Raw genomic sequence first — 16,769 nt, 5'->3', positions numbered from 1 at the left:
GATTAAGCCTAACATATTTTTTCTGGTACCTTTGTGTCTTTTCATCTCTACTTAGCCCTCAGAGTATCCAGTGTCACATAGCAAAATGGGCAGTCCTATTCTTATCTGCTAAAACTACATTCTCAGTGCTGCAGACCTCTCCTTTCCCGTGTACTCCTGACAAACCTAAATCCGAGCCATCATCAAGCTAATCTAAGTGTAGAATTCGCCTGTTTGTTGTCTACTGCTGACAGATTAGTGATGTGAAACTGCAAATGCTGCTCTCTTGATGCATATGGCAGAAGATAATCCTGTCATGTGCATGAAAAAGGCAGCATTGCAGTTTCACATCACTGATCTCTCAGCAGCAGGCACAAACACAGCTCATCTAATCTCTATCCCATTTATACAGAGCCCCATCCGGGAGAATATCTCTACTTTTGGTCCCTCTATACAGAGCCCCATCCTGCAATATAGCTATCTATTCAACCCCTCTGTATACAGCCCCTCCTGCAGCATAACACTTCTTTCTGCCCCTCAATACAGAGCCTCATCCTGGACTCTCTCTTTACAGAGCCCCAACCTGCAATATAGCTATCCTTTCAACCCCTCTATACAGAGCGCCATCCTGCAATATATCATTCCTCCAAGCTCCTGGAAAGGGGAGGGAGCAAAAGAGAATACAGATAATTCAGCTTGGGATCACAAATGATTCTTTCTTTGAAGTAAAACATTGCTTAAAAACAGGCAGGGAAAGGTCTTATCTCACAAAAACAATCAACTGTGATCCCCTACTGTCCTGTCTGTATAGTCGTTTGCTTCCTCCCCTGCCCAGGAGCTGTGGTATGATCAGACCATGTTCCTGTACAGTCAGACACAGCCATTACACAGTACACAGCAGGGGCACATTTATAAGATTATCTCAGCACAGGAACATTTTATTTAAACACATCCAATTGTAGAAATTCTTATTATTCCAAGATGTATTGATTAAAATGAACTATTGTAAGTGGGAACACCCATTTAAATGTTACCAGTAGTTAAATGGAACAGTAGTTACAGTATAGAGTAAACTTGCCCTAAAAGACCTTTTCCATTCCATCGCTGAGGTGTAAGTCCCAAATGAATGGACTTTCCATCTCGAACAACAGTCACGCTTAATGGTTTCTGAAATTAAAGAAAAAAGTTAAACTACAAATGTATTACCACAACGGATGGAAAACAGACCTGGCAGCTCAAACTACTATGAAAGGCTACGTTCAGATTAGCGTTGCGCGCCGCTGCGTCGGCGACGCAACGCACGACGCACGAAAAAACGCGTGCATCGTTTTTTGACGAAAATCGGACGCAAGAAAAATGCAACTTGTTGCATTTTCTTGCGTCCGACGCTAGCGTCAAAAACGACGCACGTGTCGGAGAACGCAACAAGAAAAACGCATGCGTCCCCCATGTTAAACATAGGGGCGCATGACGCGTGCGTCGCCGCTGCGTTTCCCGACGCAGCGTCGGGAAACGCTAATCTGAACGTAGCCAAAGGGAAGGATTATTTACCCACATTCCAGTTTATGCTTACCCTAATCTACTGAGAGTGCATTTACAGTATGCTTGAGTCCGGATAATCATGTTAATAGCATGCTGATCAACCAACAAGCAAGCAAAACTCTTGTACATCAGATCTTTCAGTATAAACCCACCCAGAAAAGCCATATCTTCTGAAATACACATGCACGCTTACCCCCTCACTGTGCTGCACTACAATGGCAATATTCTGTAGTGTCTGGAAGTTGTTTGTATTTACTGAACCAAATGCAATTATTTCATCTCCAACCTGCAATCCCTAAAAGACAAAAAAAAACAACTTGCAAGTAAATAAACTGTACCAATACCACATACATACAGATCCTCAACCATGGCATGTTGTCTCACCAAAGCTGCGTAGCCTAAATGCCACATATTCAGTAATGGACCCTGAGAATGCGATACCAGTACATATTCATTGTATGCACAATTTAGGAGGTTCTTAAATTCTGCTCCTTATTTAGTACATAGTGAAGGTATTGCATGAGTTGGCACCACTGAGCTGCATGAGGTTGCTCTATACATGATACAGCCCCCGTTGTCCTATTGTGTTCCTTTTATCCTAAAGAGATGCAGATGTATCTGTATAGCAGATTTCCTTTTTCGGAAAAAAAATTTGCCATCAAGTAATTTGAAAAATGTGGTAATAGGAGAGCAGATCTCAACTAGCACGTAATACAGAACCATCATTCTTAGCTTCTTCATACACGGCCTCCACTTACCATTACAAAGAATGGTTGGATTTTCAATGTGTCAGATAAGGGTAATCCCATCTCCAATGTCCTATCGCAATATGTAGTAGGTGTAATAATAATATTAGCAAATCCCTCCAATTAGAAATGTTATATCGGTTTTGTGATTTGCTATGTCTCTTTCCTCATGTGCAGGCAGTGCAGGACCTTAGGTATCCATGGTTACGACCACTAGCAACTAGATGTCACTTTATGAGTGGACATAACCAAAGGTCCTGCAATGCCTGCACACGAGGAAAGAGACATAGCGAATAAGAAAAACTATTACATTTCTAAATGGAGGTATTTGCTAAAATTATCATCATCATCACACCTACTACATATTGGGATAGGGTATTCGAGATGGCAATACCCCTTTAACCCCTTTACCCCCAAGGGTGGTTTGCACGTTAATGACCGGGCCAATTTTTACAATTCTGACCACTGTCCCTTTGTAAGGTTATAACTCTGGAACGCTTCAACGGATCCCAGTGATTCTGACATTGTTTTCTCGTGACATATTGTACTTCATGACAATGGTAAAAATTCTTTGATAGTACCTGCGTTTATTTGTGAAAAAAACGGAAATTTGGCGAAAATTATGAAAATTTCGCAATTTTCCAACTTTGAATTTTTATGCAATTAAATCACAGAGATATGTCACACAAAATACTTAATAAGTAACATTTCACACATGTCTACTTTACATCAGCACAATTTTGGAACCAAAATTTTTTTTTGTTAGGGAGTTATAAGGGTTAAAAGTTGACCAGCAATTTCTCATTTCTACAACACCATTTTATTTTAGGGACCACATCTCATTTGAAGTCATTTTGAGGGGTCTATATGATAGAAAATACCCAAGTGTGACACCATTCTAAAAACTACACCCCTCAAGGTGCTCAAAACCATATTCAAGAAGTTTATTAACCCTTCTGGTGCTTCACAGGAATTTTTTGAATGTTTAAATAAAAATGAACATTTAACTTTTTTTCACAAAAAATTTAATTCAGCTCCAATTTGTTTAATTTTACCAAGGGTAACAGGAGAAAATAGACCCCAAACATTGTTGTACAATTTGTCCTGAGCACGACAATACCCCACATGTGGGGGTAAACCACTGTTTGGGCGCATGGCAGAGCTCGGAAGCGAAGGAGCGCCATTTGACTTTTCAATGCAAAATTGACTGGAATTGAGATGGGACGCCATGTTTCGTTTGGAGAGCCCCTGATGTGCCTAAACATTGAAACCCCCCACAAGTGACACCATTTTGGAAAGTAGACCCCTTAAGGAACTTATCTAGATGTGTGGTGAGCACTTTGACCCACCAAGTGCTTCACAGAAGTTTATAATGTAGAACCGTAAAAATAAAAAATCATATTTTTTCACAAAAATTAACTTTCTGCCCCCAATTTTTTATTTTCCCAAGGGTAAGAGAAGAAATTGGACCCCAAAAGTTGTTATACAATTTGTCCTGAGTACGCTGATACCCCATATGTGGGGGTAAACCACTGTTTGGGCGGATGGGAGAGCTCGGAAGGGAAGGAGCGCCGTTTGACTTTTCAATGCAAAATTGACAGGAATTGAGATGGGACGCCATGTTGCGTTTGGAGAGCCCCTGATGTGCCTAAACATTGAAACCCCCCACAAGTGACACCATTTTGGAAAGTAGACCCCTTAAGGAACTTATCTAGATGTGTGGTGAGCACTTTGACCCACCAAGTGCTTCACAGAAGTTTATAATGCAGAGCCGTAAAAATAAAACAAAAAATTTTTCCCACAAAAATTATTTTTTTAGCCCCCAGTTTTGTATTTTCCCGAGGGTAACAGGAGAAAGTGGACCCCAAAATTTGTTGCCCAATTTGTCCTGAGTGCGATGATACACCATATGTGGGGGGAACCACTGTTTGGGCGCATGGGAGGGTTCGGAAGGGAAGGAGTGCCATTTGAATGCAGACTTAGATGGAATGGTCTGCAGGTGTCACATTGCGTTTGCAGAGCCCCTAATGTACCTAAACAGTAGAAACCCCCCACAAGTGACACCATTTTGGAAAGTAGACCCCCTAAGGAACTCATCTAGATGTGTTGTGAGAGCTTTGAACCCCCAAGTGTTTCACTACAGTTTGTAACGCAGAGCCGTGAAAATTGAAAAAAAAATCTTTCCCCCAAAAATTATTTTTTAGCCCCCAGTTTTGTATTTTCCAGAGGGTAACAGGAGAAATTGGACCCCAAAAGTTGTTGTCCTATTTGTCCTGAGTACGCTGATACCCCATATGTTGGGGTAAACCCCTGTTTGGGCACACGGGAGAGCTCGGAAGGGAAGGAGCACTGTTTTACTTTTTCAACGCAAAATTGGCTGGAATTGAGATCGGACGCCATGTCGCGTTTGGAGAGCCCCTGATGTGCCTAAACAGTGGAAACCCCCCAATTATAACTGAAACCCTAATCCAAACACACCCCTAACCCTAATCCCAACAGTAACCCTAACCACACCTCTAACCCTGACACACACCTAACCCTAATCCCAACCCTATTCCCAACTGTAAATGTAATATAAACCCTAACCGTAACTTTAGCCCCAACCCTAACTGTAGCCTTAACCCTAGCCCCAACCCTAACTTTAGCCTCAACCCAAACTGTAGCCCTAACCCTAGCCCTAACCCTAACCCTAACCCTAGCCCTAACCCTAGCCCTAACCCTAGCCCTAACCCAAACCCTAGCCCTAGCCCTAGCCCTAACCCTAATGGAAATAAATACATTTTTTTAATTTTTCCCTAACTAAGGGGGTGATGAAGGGGGGTTTGATTTACTTTTATAGCAGGTTTTTTAGCGGATTTTTATGATTGGCAGCCGTCACACACTGAAAGACGCTTTTTATTGCAAAAAATATTTTTGCGTTACCACATTTTGAGAGCTATAATTTTTCCATATTTTGGTTCACAGAGTCATGTGAGGTCTTGTTTTTTGCGGGACGAGTTGACGTTTTTATTGGTAACATTTTCGGGCACGTAACATTTTTTGATCGCTTTTTATTCCGATTTTTGCGAGGCAGAATGACCAAAAACCAGCTATTCATGAATTTCTTTTGGGGGAGGCGTTTATACCGTTCCGCGTTTGGTAAAATTGATAAAGCTGTTTTATTCTTCGGGTCAGTACGATTACAGCGACACCTCATTTATATCATTTTTTTATGTTTTGGCGCTCTTATACGATAAAAACTATTTTATAGAAAAAATAATTATTTTCGCATCGCTTTATTCTCAGGACTATAACTTTTTTTGCTGATGATGCTGTATGGCAGCTCGTTTTTTGCGGGACAAGATGACGCTTTCAGCGGTATCATGGTTATTTATATCTGTCTTTTTGATCGCATGTAATTTCACTTTTTGTTCGGCGGTATGATAATAAAGCGTTTTTTTGCCTCTTTTTTTTTTTTCTTACGGTGTTTACTGAAGGGGTTAACTAGTGGGCCAGTTTTATAGGTCGGGTTGTTACGGACGTGACGATACTAAATATGTGTACTTTTATTGTTTTTTTTTTTATTTAGATAAAGAAATGTATTTAGGGGAATAATATATACAGTGGGGCAAAAAAGTATTTAGTCAGTCAGCAATAGTGCAAGTTCCACCACTTAAAAAGATGAGAGGCGTCTGTAATTTACATCATAGGTAGACCTCAACTATGGGAGACTTCCCTGCGGGAAGCTTCCCTATACCGCCGGCACATCGCGATCATCTTTGATCGCGGTGTGCCAGGGGTTAATGTGCCGGGGGCGGTCCGTGACCGCTCCTGGCACATAGCGATAAACAGCTGACACCCGGCCGCGATCGGCGGCGCTCCCCCCGTGAGCGCCGCCGATCGCGCTGGACGTACTATCCCGTCCGTGGTCATGGGGGCCCACCCCACCTCGACGGGATAGTACGTCCCATATCAGAAAGGGGTTAAGGAATAAAACCAAATGCGGTCTGAAAAAATGTGTAAGGTAACTATTACTTGAGAAAATTTTATTTGAAATAACAGAATTTTTTGTCATTTTTGTCTGGGTATGGTACATAACATGCCAGGTCCCTGTCTTAATTGTCTGCTCAGGAGCCAAAAAGATGACTTTTCAGACAGAAGATGGAGGTTATTCAGCCATCAGATGCCTCCAACCGCAGTGAGTGGTGCCGAGCGCCACCTGCTGCTGTTAACTTCTGAAAACAGCATTTAGTGTGGGGCCCAGGGAATGACGGCACTCATTTCTACTAGCCCACCGGCACTCAGCAACATTATTGCGGTTCCTATACTTACAATAAGGCTATGTGCACACACTGCAGATTTAGATGCGGATCCGCAGTGTTTTTGGTCACACGGATTCGCATCAAATCCGCAGTGTAGTACACAGCCAATGTTAATTTATGGGAAATGGAGATTTGTTGTGCACATGCTGCGGAAAAATCCACGCAGAAATGCGTTTTTGTCAATTCTTTTTGCGGATCTGCAGCCTTTCTGCACCCATTGACTTTCATTGAGTCAGGCACATCCACAGCAAAACCGCAGATGTAAAAAAGATCTGCTGCGGATGTGGGTGCTAGAGACGCTGCAGATCGGGAGGAGGGAAGTGTGTGGGCGGAGCTATGTGCGTGTATGTGTCTGCGGGGATCTGCGTGTATGTGTGTGTGCGCCGGTGTCTGCGTGAATCTGTGTGTGTGTGTGTGTGTGTGTGTGTGTGTGTGCCGGTGTGTAGGCAGGCATAGTCGTGTGCCGATGTCTGCGTGAATCTATGTCTGTGTGCGGGTGTGTGCAGGGCTGTGTGTGTAGGCAGGCATAGTCCGATCGGACTACTAATCCCATCCGGTTATGCATGCTACAGTGACACCATTAGCTAATGATGGGGAAGTAGTCCCATCATCTGGCTAATGTGTTGAATGTTAAAAAAAACAAACAAAAAACAGACAAACACATACAGTACATACTTTCCATATACACCTAATCCCCGAAGCCATCGATCATCTGCAAATAAAATTAAAATAAACAATATACTCCCTGTGTCTGGCGTAAACCAATTAATAACAGTTGTCCCACGACAATCTCCCGTGGAGAGCTGTCACATGAGCAGATGCGATCGCTCTCCAGGGCCTCCGGTAATACAGTGATGGAGATAATCCTCTGCACTGTATCACTCCGCCGCCGACAGGTCACCGGAGTTCACCTGTCACTTGCAGCACTACAGCGTGAGAATTTTCTCACGGCTGTAGCGCCGTAAAGTGAACTCCAATGATACACTAACAGGATATAACCCTCCCGCAGTGTGTCATCGGAGGCCCTATAGAGCGGTCACATCTGCTGATGTGACCACTCTATAGGGGAGATTGTTTTGGAACACATTATTAAAGATTGACTACGTCGGAACAGTGAGTATTTGTGTTTGTTTTTTTAATTTTTGCAGGTGATTGATGTCTTCGATTGGATTAGTCGTGGAATAAAAATTATGAAAAAATGTGTAGTGTTTTACTTCATTAAATTACTTTTTCTCTGGCTGTGTCTTTTTTTTACCCATTAATAACTATAGGATTAATAATGAATAGGTGTCTTATTGACGCCTCTCCATTATTAACCAGGCTTAATGTCACCTTACAATCAACGGTGACATTAACCCCTTATCACCCCATATGCCACTGCAACATGGCAGTGGGAAGAGAGAGGCTAAGTGTCAGAATTGACGCATCATACAGATGCGCCAATTCTGGGGCGGCTGGGAGCTGGTATTTTTAGCCGGGGGAGGGAGCAATATCTATGGCCCCTTTCAAGGCTATATCAGCCCACAGCTGTCTGCATAGCCTTTCTGGCTATAAATTACAGGGGAACCCCACGTTATTTTTTGGGGGGGCTATTTTTTTTTTTTTTAATAGCCAGTAAAGGCTATTTATACAGCTGCGAGCTGAGATTCATAGCCTGGGAAGCTACATGGGTATTAACCCCTTCCCAAGCTAGAAATATTGGCCCCCGGCCGTTGGCTTTCCCTCTCTGGAGCAGAAAATTGCATGGAGTATGTAGAATAAGAGGTTGGACAAAAATGACATCACAGTTTTTTTTTTGTTTTTTTTTAAATAATAGATCTTTATTTAGGTTACAAAAATGCATACAAATCCCCATGAAAAAACATCAAATATGTGTGGATTTTTACCTGCGTTTTCTGCTAAGAGGTGCAGATTCTGTGCAGAAAATTCTGCAGGCTAATCTGCAACGTGTGCACATACCCTTACGGTGCTCTGTTGAAGTCCAGCCTGTGGCAGGGCTTCTTAGGAGACCATGATTTTTGCTATATTCTGCACTGCTACAATAATGCAGTGCATAGTATAAGAGATTCGACAATTACAGCTTCAAGTTCCCCTTAAGGGCCTGCAAAATATAGTGAAAATAAAATGTTTTTAAAAACTATGAAAAAAAAAAAAAAAAAAAATTATATATATAAAAATTATAGATATATATATCCCCAGTTCCCCTCATGTATATAGTATGTGGCCCGATTCTAACGCATCGGGTATTCTAGAATATGTCCCCGTAGTATATGGACAATGATGATTCCAGAATTCGCGGCAGACTGTGCCCGTCGCTGATTGGTCGAGGCGAATTTGCGGCAGACTGTGCCCGTCGCTGATTGGTCGAGGCCGCCAGGCCTCGACCAATCAGACGCGGGATTTCCAGGACAGACAGAAAAACCCTTAGACAATTATATATATAGATAGACAATTATATATATATATATAGATATAGAGATATATATATCTAAGGGTTTTTCCGTCTGTCTGTCCTGGAAATCCCGCGTCTCTGATTGATCGAGGCCGCCAGGCCTCGACCAATCAGCGATAGGCACAGCATGGTGACGATGATGTCATAAAGGACGTAGACATCCCGCGTCTGATTGGTCGAGGCCGCCAGGCCTCGACCAATCAGCAACGGGGGCACAGTATCGACGTAGATGTCATAATGGTTGCCATGGCGACGATGATGTCATAAAGGTTGCCTCGACCAATCAGCGACGGGCACAGTCTGCCGTGAATTCTGGAATCATCATTGTCCATATACCTTTGCCTCGACCATTGCAATTGTCCATTGCCTCGACCAATCAGCGACGGGCACAGCGACGATGATGTCATAAAGGACGTAGAAATCCCACGTTTCTGATTCAGCGACGGGCACAGTATCGACGTAGAACCTCGATCTAGATATATATATCTATATATATATCTCTATATCTATATATATAACTAGATTGTGGCCCGAAAATCTCGGCTTATACTCGAGTATATACGGTAGATATATATATATATATATTTATTAGAGTGTGTCCCGATTCTAATGCATCGGGTATTCTAGAATATGCATGCCCCCGTAGTATATGGACAATGATGATTCCAGAATTCGCGGCAGACTGTGCCCGTCGCTGATTGGTCGAGGCAACCATTATGACATCTACGTCGATACTGGGATTTCTACGTCCTTTATGACATCATCGTCGCTGTGCCCGTTGCTGATTGGTCGAGGCCGCTAGGCCTCGACCAATCAGAGACGCGGGATTTCCAGGACAGACAGACAGACAGACGGAAAAACCCTTAGACAATTATATATATAGATTGTCTAAGGGTTTTTCTGTCTGTCTGTCTGTCCTGGAAATCCCGCTTCTCTGATTGGTCGAGGCCGCCAGGGTCGAGGCAACTTTTATGACATCATCGTCGCCATGGCAACCATTATGACATCTACGTCGATACTGTGCCCGTCGCTGAATCTGAGGCCTCGACCAATCAGACGCGGGATTTCTGCGTCCTTTATGACATCATCGTCGCTGTGCCCGTTGCTGATAGGCCTCGACCAATCAGAGAGCCGGGATTTCCAGGACAGACAGACAGACGGAAAAACCCTTAGGCAATTATCTATATATATAATTGTCTAAGGGTTTTTCCGTCTGTCTGTCTGTCTGTCTGAAACCCGTCTGTCTGTCTGTCTGTCTTGGAAATCCCTGCTCTCTGATTGGTCGAGGCCGCAAGGCCTCGACCAATCAGAGACCGGCACAGCATCGACGTAGAAATCCCGCGTCTCTGATTGGTCGAGGCCGCCAGGCCTTGACCAATCAGCAACGGGCACAGCGACGATGATGTCATAAAGGACGTAGAAATCCCGCGTCTGATTGGTCGAGGCCGCCAGGCCTCGACCAATCAGCAACGAGCACAGCGACGATGATGTCATAAAGGACGTAGACATCTCACGTTTCTGATTCAGCGACGGGCACAGTATCGACGTAGATGTCATAATGGTTACCATGGCGATGATGATGTCATAAAGGTTGCCTCGACCAATCAGCGACGGGCACAGTGTGCCGCAAATTCTGGAATCATCATTGTCCATATACTACGGGGACATGCATATTCTAGAATACCCAGGCCAGGCCTCGACCAATCAGCGACGGGCACTGCGACGATGATGTCATAAAGGACGTAGACATCCTGCGTCTCTGATTCAGCGACAGGCACAGAATCGACGTAGATGTCATAATGGTTGCCATGGCGACGAAGATGTCAAAGGTTGCGTCGACCAATCAGCGACGGGCACAGTCTGCCGCGAATTCTGGAATCATCATTGTCCATATACTACGGGGACATGCATATTCTAGAATACCCGATGCGTTCGAATCGGGCCACAATCTAGTATATATAGATTGTCTAAGGGTTTTTCTGTCTGTCTGTCTGTCCTGGAAATCCCGCTTCTCTGATTGGTCGAGGCCGCCAGGCCTCGACCAATCAGCGACGGGCACAGCATGGCGACGATGATGTCATAAAGGTTGCCTCGACCAATCAGCGACGGGCACAGTCTGCCGCGAATTCGCCTCGACCAATCATTGACGGGCACAGTATCGATGTCGATGTCATAATGGTTGCCATGGCGACGATGATGGCATAAAGTTTGCCTCGACCAATCAGCGACGGGCACAGTCTGCCGCGAATTCTGGAATCATCATTGTCCATATACTACGGGGACATGCATATTCTAGAATACCCGATGCGTTAGAATCGGGCCACAATCTAATAAATATATATATTTAATATACTCGAGTATATACGGTAGAGATATATATATATATATATATATATATATCTATCTACCGTATATACTCGAGTATAAGCCGAGATTTTCAGCCCAAATTTTTTTATACTTACCTAGTCCCAGCGATCCTGACGCCCCCCTGCCGTCCCACGGTGTTCTGTGCTGCAGCTTCTTCCCCTCTTCAGCGGTCACGTGGGACCGCTCATTACAGAAATGAATAGGCGGCTCCACCTCCCATAGGGGTGGAGCCGCCTATTCATTTCTCTAATCAGCGGTGCCGGTGACCGCTGACAGGAAGAGGCTGCAGCACAGAAGACGGGGAGGAAGGCGGGGAGCGCCAGGATCGCTAGGACTAGGTAAGTATGGCATATTTACCTGTCCACGTTCCAGCCGCCGGGCGTCGCTCCATCTTCCCGGCGTCTGTGCTCTGACTGATCAGGCAGAGGGCGCGATGACGCATAAAGTGTGCGCGGCGCCCTCTGCCTGAGCAGAGACGCCGGGAAGATGGAGGCGCCGGGACCGGACGCCGGGAGCTGCAATCAAGAGAGGTGAGTATGTGTTTTTTTTTTATTGCAGCAGCACAGATTTATGTGGAGCATCTATGGCGCAGTATGAACGGTGCAGAGCAATATATGGGGCATCTGTGCAGCATCTATGGGGCAATATGAACGGTGCAGAGCACTGTATGGGGCATCTGTGCAGCATCTATGGGGCAAAAATGAACGGTGCAGAGCATATATGGGGCACAGATATGGGGCAATATGAACGGTGCAGAGCACTATATGGCACAGCTATGGGGAAATAATGATCTATTTTTATTTTTGAAATTCACCGGTAAATGCTGCATTTCCACCCTAGGCTTATACTCGAGTCAATAAGTTGTGGCAAAATTAGGGGGGGGTCGGCTTATACTCGGGTCGGCTTATACTCGAGTATATACGGTATATATATAAGCAAAAATTGGAACAGCATCTACAAAATACCTGATGGAGTGCAGAGCTTTCCCAGCCAGTAGTCCAATGACTTCTAACAATATAAGAAAAAAAGAAAAGCAGCACAAAAAATAAAGAAACAATGTGGACTTTATTGCCTGAACGGCGTGGCAACGTTTCAGATACAAGATCCTTTTTCAAGCCTTGAAAAAGGATCTTGTATCCGAAACGTTGCCACGCCGTTCAGGCAATAAAGTCCACATTGTTTCTTTATTTTTTGTGTATATATATATATATATGCACAAAAGATAAGGAAAAATAAAATAAAAAATTATAATTATATATATATATATATATATATATATATATATATATATATATATATATATATATATATATATATATATATATATATATATATATATATATATCTATATATGCACAAAAAATAAAGAAAAATAAAATATAAAATTTATATATATATATATATATATATAATTTTTTATTTTATTTTTCTTTATTTTTTGTGTATATATATATATATATATATGTGTGTGTGTGTGTGTGTGTGTGTGTGTGTGTGTGTGTGTGTGTGTGTGTGTGTGTGTGTGTGTGTGTGTGTGTGTATGTATGTATGTATATATATATACACAAAAAATAAAGAAAAATAAAATAAAAAATTATATATATATATATATATATATATATATATATATATATATATATATATATATATATATATATATATATACACACATACATACACTATCAAAAATACCAGAAGTGTCTTTTTACCTTTCGTCTGCTGCAACACTGCAGAAAAAAAATATAAAAGGAAGCAAACAAATGCCTTAACCTCAAAATGGCATCAATAAAAATGTCAGCTTCCAAAAAAAAGCCTTCACACAGCTCATTGACCAAAAAAGTGAAACATTACGAGTCAAACAAAATAAATGGTGACCGAGAATCATAGGCCAGACCATTGTATCAGCACAATGAACGCTGTTCTATGAGGGGGGGGGAAACCACACATTTATTTCACCACACTTGGCATTTATTTTATTTTGTTTTCCAGCACATCGTATGGTAAAATAATGGGGACACTGAAAAGTACAACTAGTCTTGCAAAAAAAACACACACAAAACAAAAAATAATAAAACAATAAGCCCCCATACAGCTATATCGACAAAAGAACTGAAATCGGGTATGGCTCTTGGAAGAAGAGAAGTAAAACACAAAATAGAAAAATCGGCATCTCATCTCGTACAGCCACCGATGTAAGCCTCCTCTACATCACGAGAGGAGCCTCCTCACTCATTGCTTTCAGTGGGAAGGTCACTGGAATTCTCATTTCTCAACTGAGGGTGGCATGTGTCGGTGCCACACAAGGGCGGACATACCATTAGGGCAACCTGTGCAGCCACACGGGGGCCCAAATGGTGGGTGGATGCGGACCCCCTTAAAAAGCAGGTGGAGATGTTCATTAGAATGAACAATTGGACTGAAAAGAGCCCAGATATTGTTCTTGTACAGGGGCCCTGTTCTGTCTATGTCCGCTCCTGGGGCCACTTTCTAGACACAGATGCAGGGTCTCTGATGTGGTCAACATCCATAACACATTTAAAGCATACCCCATTGATAGATCATACATTAAGGCTATATTCACACTTTGCGGTTTTTACCGCGGAACTGCCGCGATTTTGATGCTGCGGGTCCGCAGCAGTTTCCATAGCGTTTACAGTAACATGTAAACCCTATGGAAACCGCAAACCGCTGTGCACATGCTGCGGGAAAAACCGCGCGGGAACGCAGCGGTTTAAAACCCGCAGCATGTCACTTCTTTGTGCAGAATCGCTGCGATTCTGCACCCATAGGAATACATTGAACCGCTTACTTCCCGCATGGGGCTGTGCCCACATTGCGGGAAGTAAGCGGATAATGTGCGGTTCCTACCCGGGGTGGAGGAGAGGAGACTCTCCTCCAGGCCCTGGGAACCATATTTGGGGTTAAAAAATAAAAAATCATGTTATACTCACCCTCTGAAGTCTTCAGCGCTGCACGCGGCCGTCCGGTCAGAGTTGCTGTGCGACCAGGACCTGCGGTGACGTCGCGGTCACATGACCGTGACGTCACGAAGGGTCCTTCTCGCACAGCATCTTTGGAACCGGACCGCCGGGTGCAGCGCCCAGGAGATCCGGACATCAGAGGGTGAGTATAACCAATTTTTATTATTTTTAACATTACTATTGATGCTGCATATTGCTGCATATGCAGCATCAATAGTATAGGCGGAAACCCGCAGCGGAAAACGCGGAACAAACCGCGATAAATCTGCAGGGAGAACCGCAGTTGTTTTGCCATGCAGATTTATCAAATCCGCTGCGGGAGAACCCGCAGAAGGACAACGCAAAGTGTGAACATAGCCTTACAGGATAGGAATTTTCATTTAAGGAATCAGTTTTACACTTATTATAAAAACAATCCTACCATGAGTATTTTATGCCTCAAAGTAATGTCATGTACATAAAGGCGATCTCATTCTGAAAATCCATACCTTGATTGTAGAAATCCAGTATTGAAATTGTACGCAAATAAGCTGCAAGTACTTTGGGGTGGGACATAGCCAGACTTTCTATTCCCCGCCTGCCTCTGACTCCCATGTTGGGGTAGGCAGGTCACTGGAACAAGAGTAACCGGTCCTTCAGCCACAAGAGATAGGCAGTAGCCCAGGAATAGGGAGGAGACCAGGAAAGCTGTCCCACCGCAAAACACTTGCGGCTCATTTGCATGCGATTGCAAAGCTGGATTTCTCAAAACCAGCAAAACATTTCTTCAATCAAGGTATATCAGCATAAAAAGTGCCTGTACATACACGACATTAATTGGGAGTTATAAAATCCCCATGACCGGTTCCCTTTAGTTGGTCATACACAACAATCTATCAATTTTTAGAGGTTGGTCAATCATTTAATATTCATGGGGATGTCCAAATTCTTCCTTGATATCAGATGTTGGGTGAAAGATGGATTGAGAATGTTGGGGGTCAAGATACAGGTGTGTCTGGCAGCAGCTTGTTCCCCTTTATCTACTTATAGCACATGCAGATTTGGCTGAGCAGAAGGTGCACATGTACAAGGTGGTCGGGAAAAATAGATGTCTGGAAAAGCTTTCACCTGCTATTAACCACTTCGAGACATCTGCTGTACATAATGTTGATGGGGTATTACATACAGAGGAAACTCATCCGTTTCTGCTGCAGTTGTAGCAAGCTCCAGTCACATGCACAGGTATATATATATATAATATATATACACTTCTCACAAAATTAGAATATCAAAAAGTTAATTTATTTCAGTTCGTCAATATAAAAAGTGAAACTCATATAGAGTCATTACAAACAGATGATCTATTTCAAGTGTTTATTTCTGTTAATGTTGATGATTATGGCTTACAGCCAAAGAAAACCCAAAAGTCATTATCTCAGTAAATTAGAATACTTTATCATAGCAGCTTGAAAAATGATTTTAAAATCTGAAATGTTGGCCTGCTGAAATGTATGTTCAGTAAATGCACTCAATACTTGGTCGGGGCTCCTTTTGCATCAGTTACTGCATCAATGCAGCGTGGCTTGGAGGTGATCAGCCTATGGCACTGCTGAGGTGTTATGGAATCTCAGGTTGCTTTGATAGCAGCCTTCAGCTCATCTGTATTGTTGGGTCTGGTGTCTCATCTTCCTCTTGACAATACCCCATAGATTCTCTATTGGATTAAGGTCAGGCGAGTTTGCTGGCCATTCAAGCACAGTGATGCTGTTTTAAACCAGGTATTGGTACTTTTGGCAGTGTGGACAGGTGCAAGTCCTGCTGGAGAATTACATTTCCATCTACAAAAAGCTTGTCGGCAGAGGGAAGCATGAAGTGCTCTAAAATTTCCTGGTAGACGGCTGCGCTGACTTTGGTCTTGCTAAAACACAGTGGACCTACACCAGCAGATGACATGGCTCCCCAAACAATCACTGATTGTGGAAACTTCACACTAGACCTCAAGCATCTTGGATTGTGCGCCTCTCCACTCTTCCTCCAGACTCTGGGACCTTGATTTCCAAATGAAATGCAAAATTTACTTTTATCTGAAAACAACACCTTGGATCAGTGAGCAACAGTCCAGTTCTTTTTCTCCTTGGACCAAGTAAGATGCTTCTGGCATTGTCTATTAGACATGAGTGGCTTGACACAAGGAATACACTTGTAGCCCATGTCCTGGATATGTCTGTGTGTGGTGGCTCTTGAAGCAATGACTGCAGCAGCAGTCCACTCCTTGTGAATCTCCCTCAAATTTTTGAATGACCTTTTCTTAATCATTTCAAGGCTGCTGTTATCCAGGTTGCTTGTGCACCTTTTTCTACCACATTTTTTCCTTCCACTCAACTTTCCATTAATATGCTTGAATACAGCACTCCGTGAACAG

The 16,769-nt window shown here is 43.2% G+C and overlaps 1 protein-coding gene across 1 annotated transcript in view; it reads right to left on the bottom strand.

Moving 5' to 3' along the window:
- PSMD9 (proteasome 26S subunit, non-ATPase 9) overlaps positions 1 to 16,769 on the bottom strand; it is a 35,396-nt gene that overhangs the window by 811 nt on the left and 17,816 nt on the right. Inside the window, exons 4-5 of the mRNA XM_069755496.1 lie at positions 1,715 to 1,816; positions 1,058 to 1,146 (exon numbers count right to left, since the gene is read on the bottom strand). Coding sequence (XP_069611597.1) covers positions 1,058 to 1,146; positions 1,715 to 1,816 — 191 coding nt within the window. The remainder of the gene's footprint in view (positions 1 to 1,057; positions 1,147 to 1,714; positions 1,817 to 16,769) is intronic.

Source organism: Ranitomeya imitator, chromosome 1 (genome assembly GCF_032444005.1).
Source record: "Ranitomeya imitator isolate aRanImi1 chromosome 1, aRanImi1.pri, whole genome shotgun sequence".
In the NCBI taxonomy this organism is placed as follows: Eukaryota; Metazoa; Chordata; class Amphibia; order Anura; family Dendrobatidae; genus Ranitomeya; species Ranitomeya imitator.
This window is presented reverse-complemented; position numbering and strand designations above follow the sequence as displayed.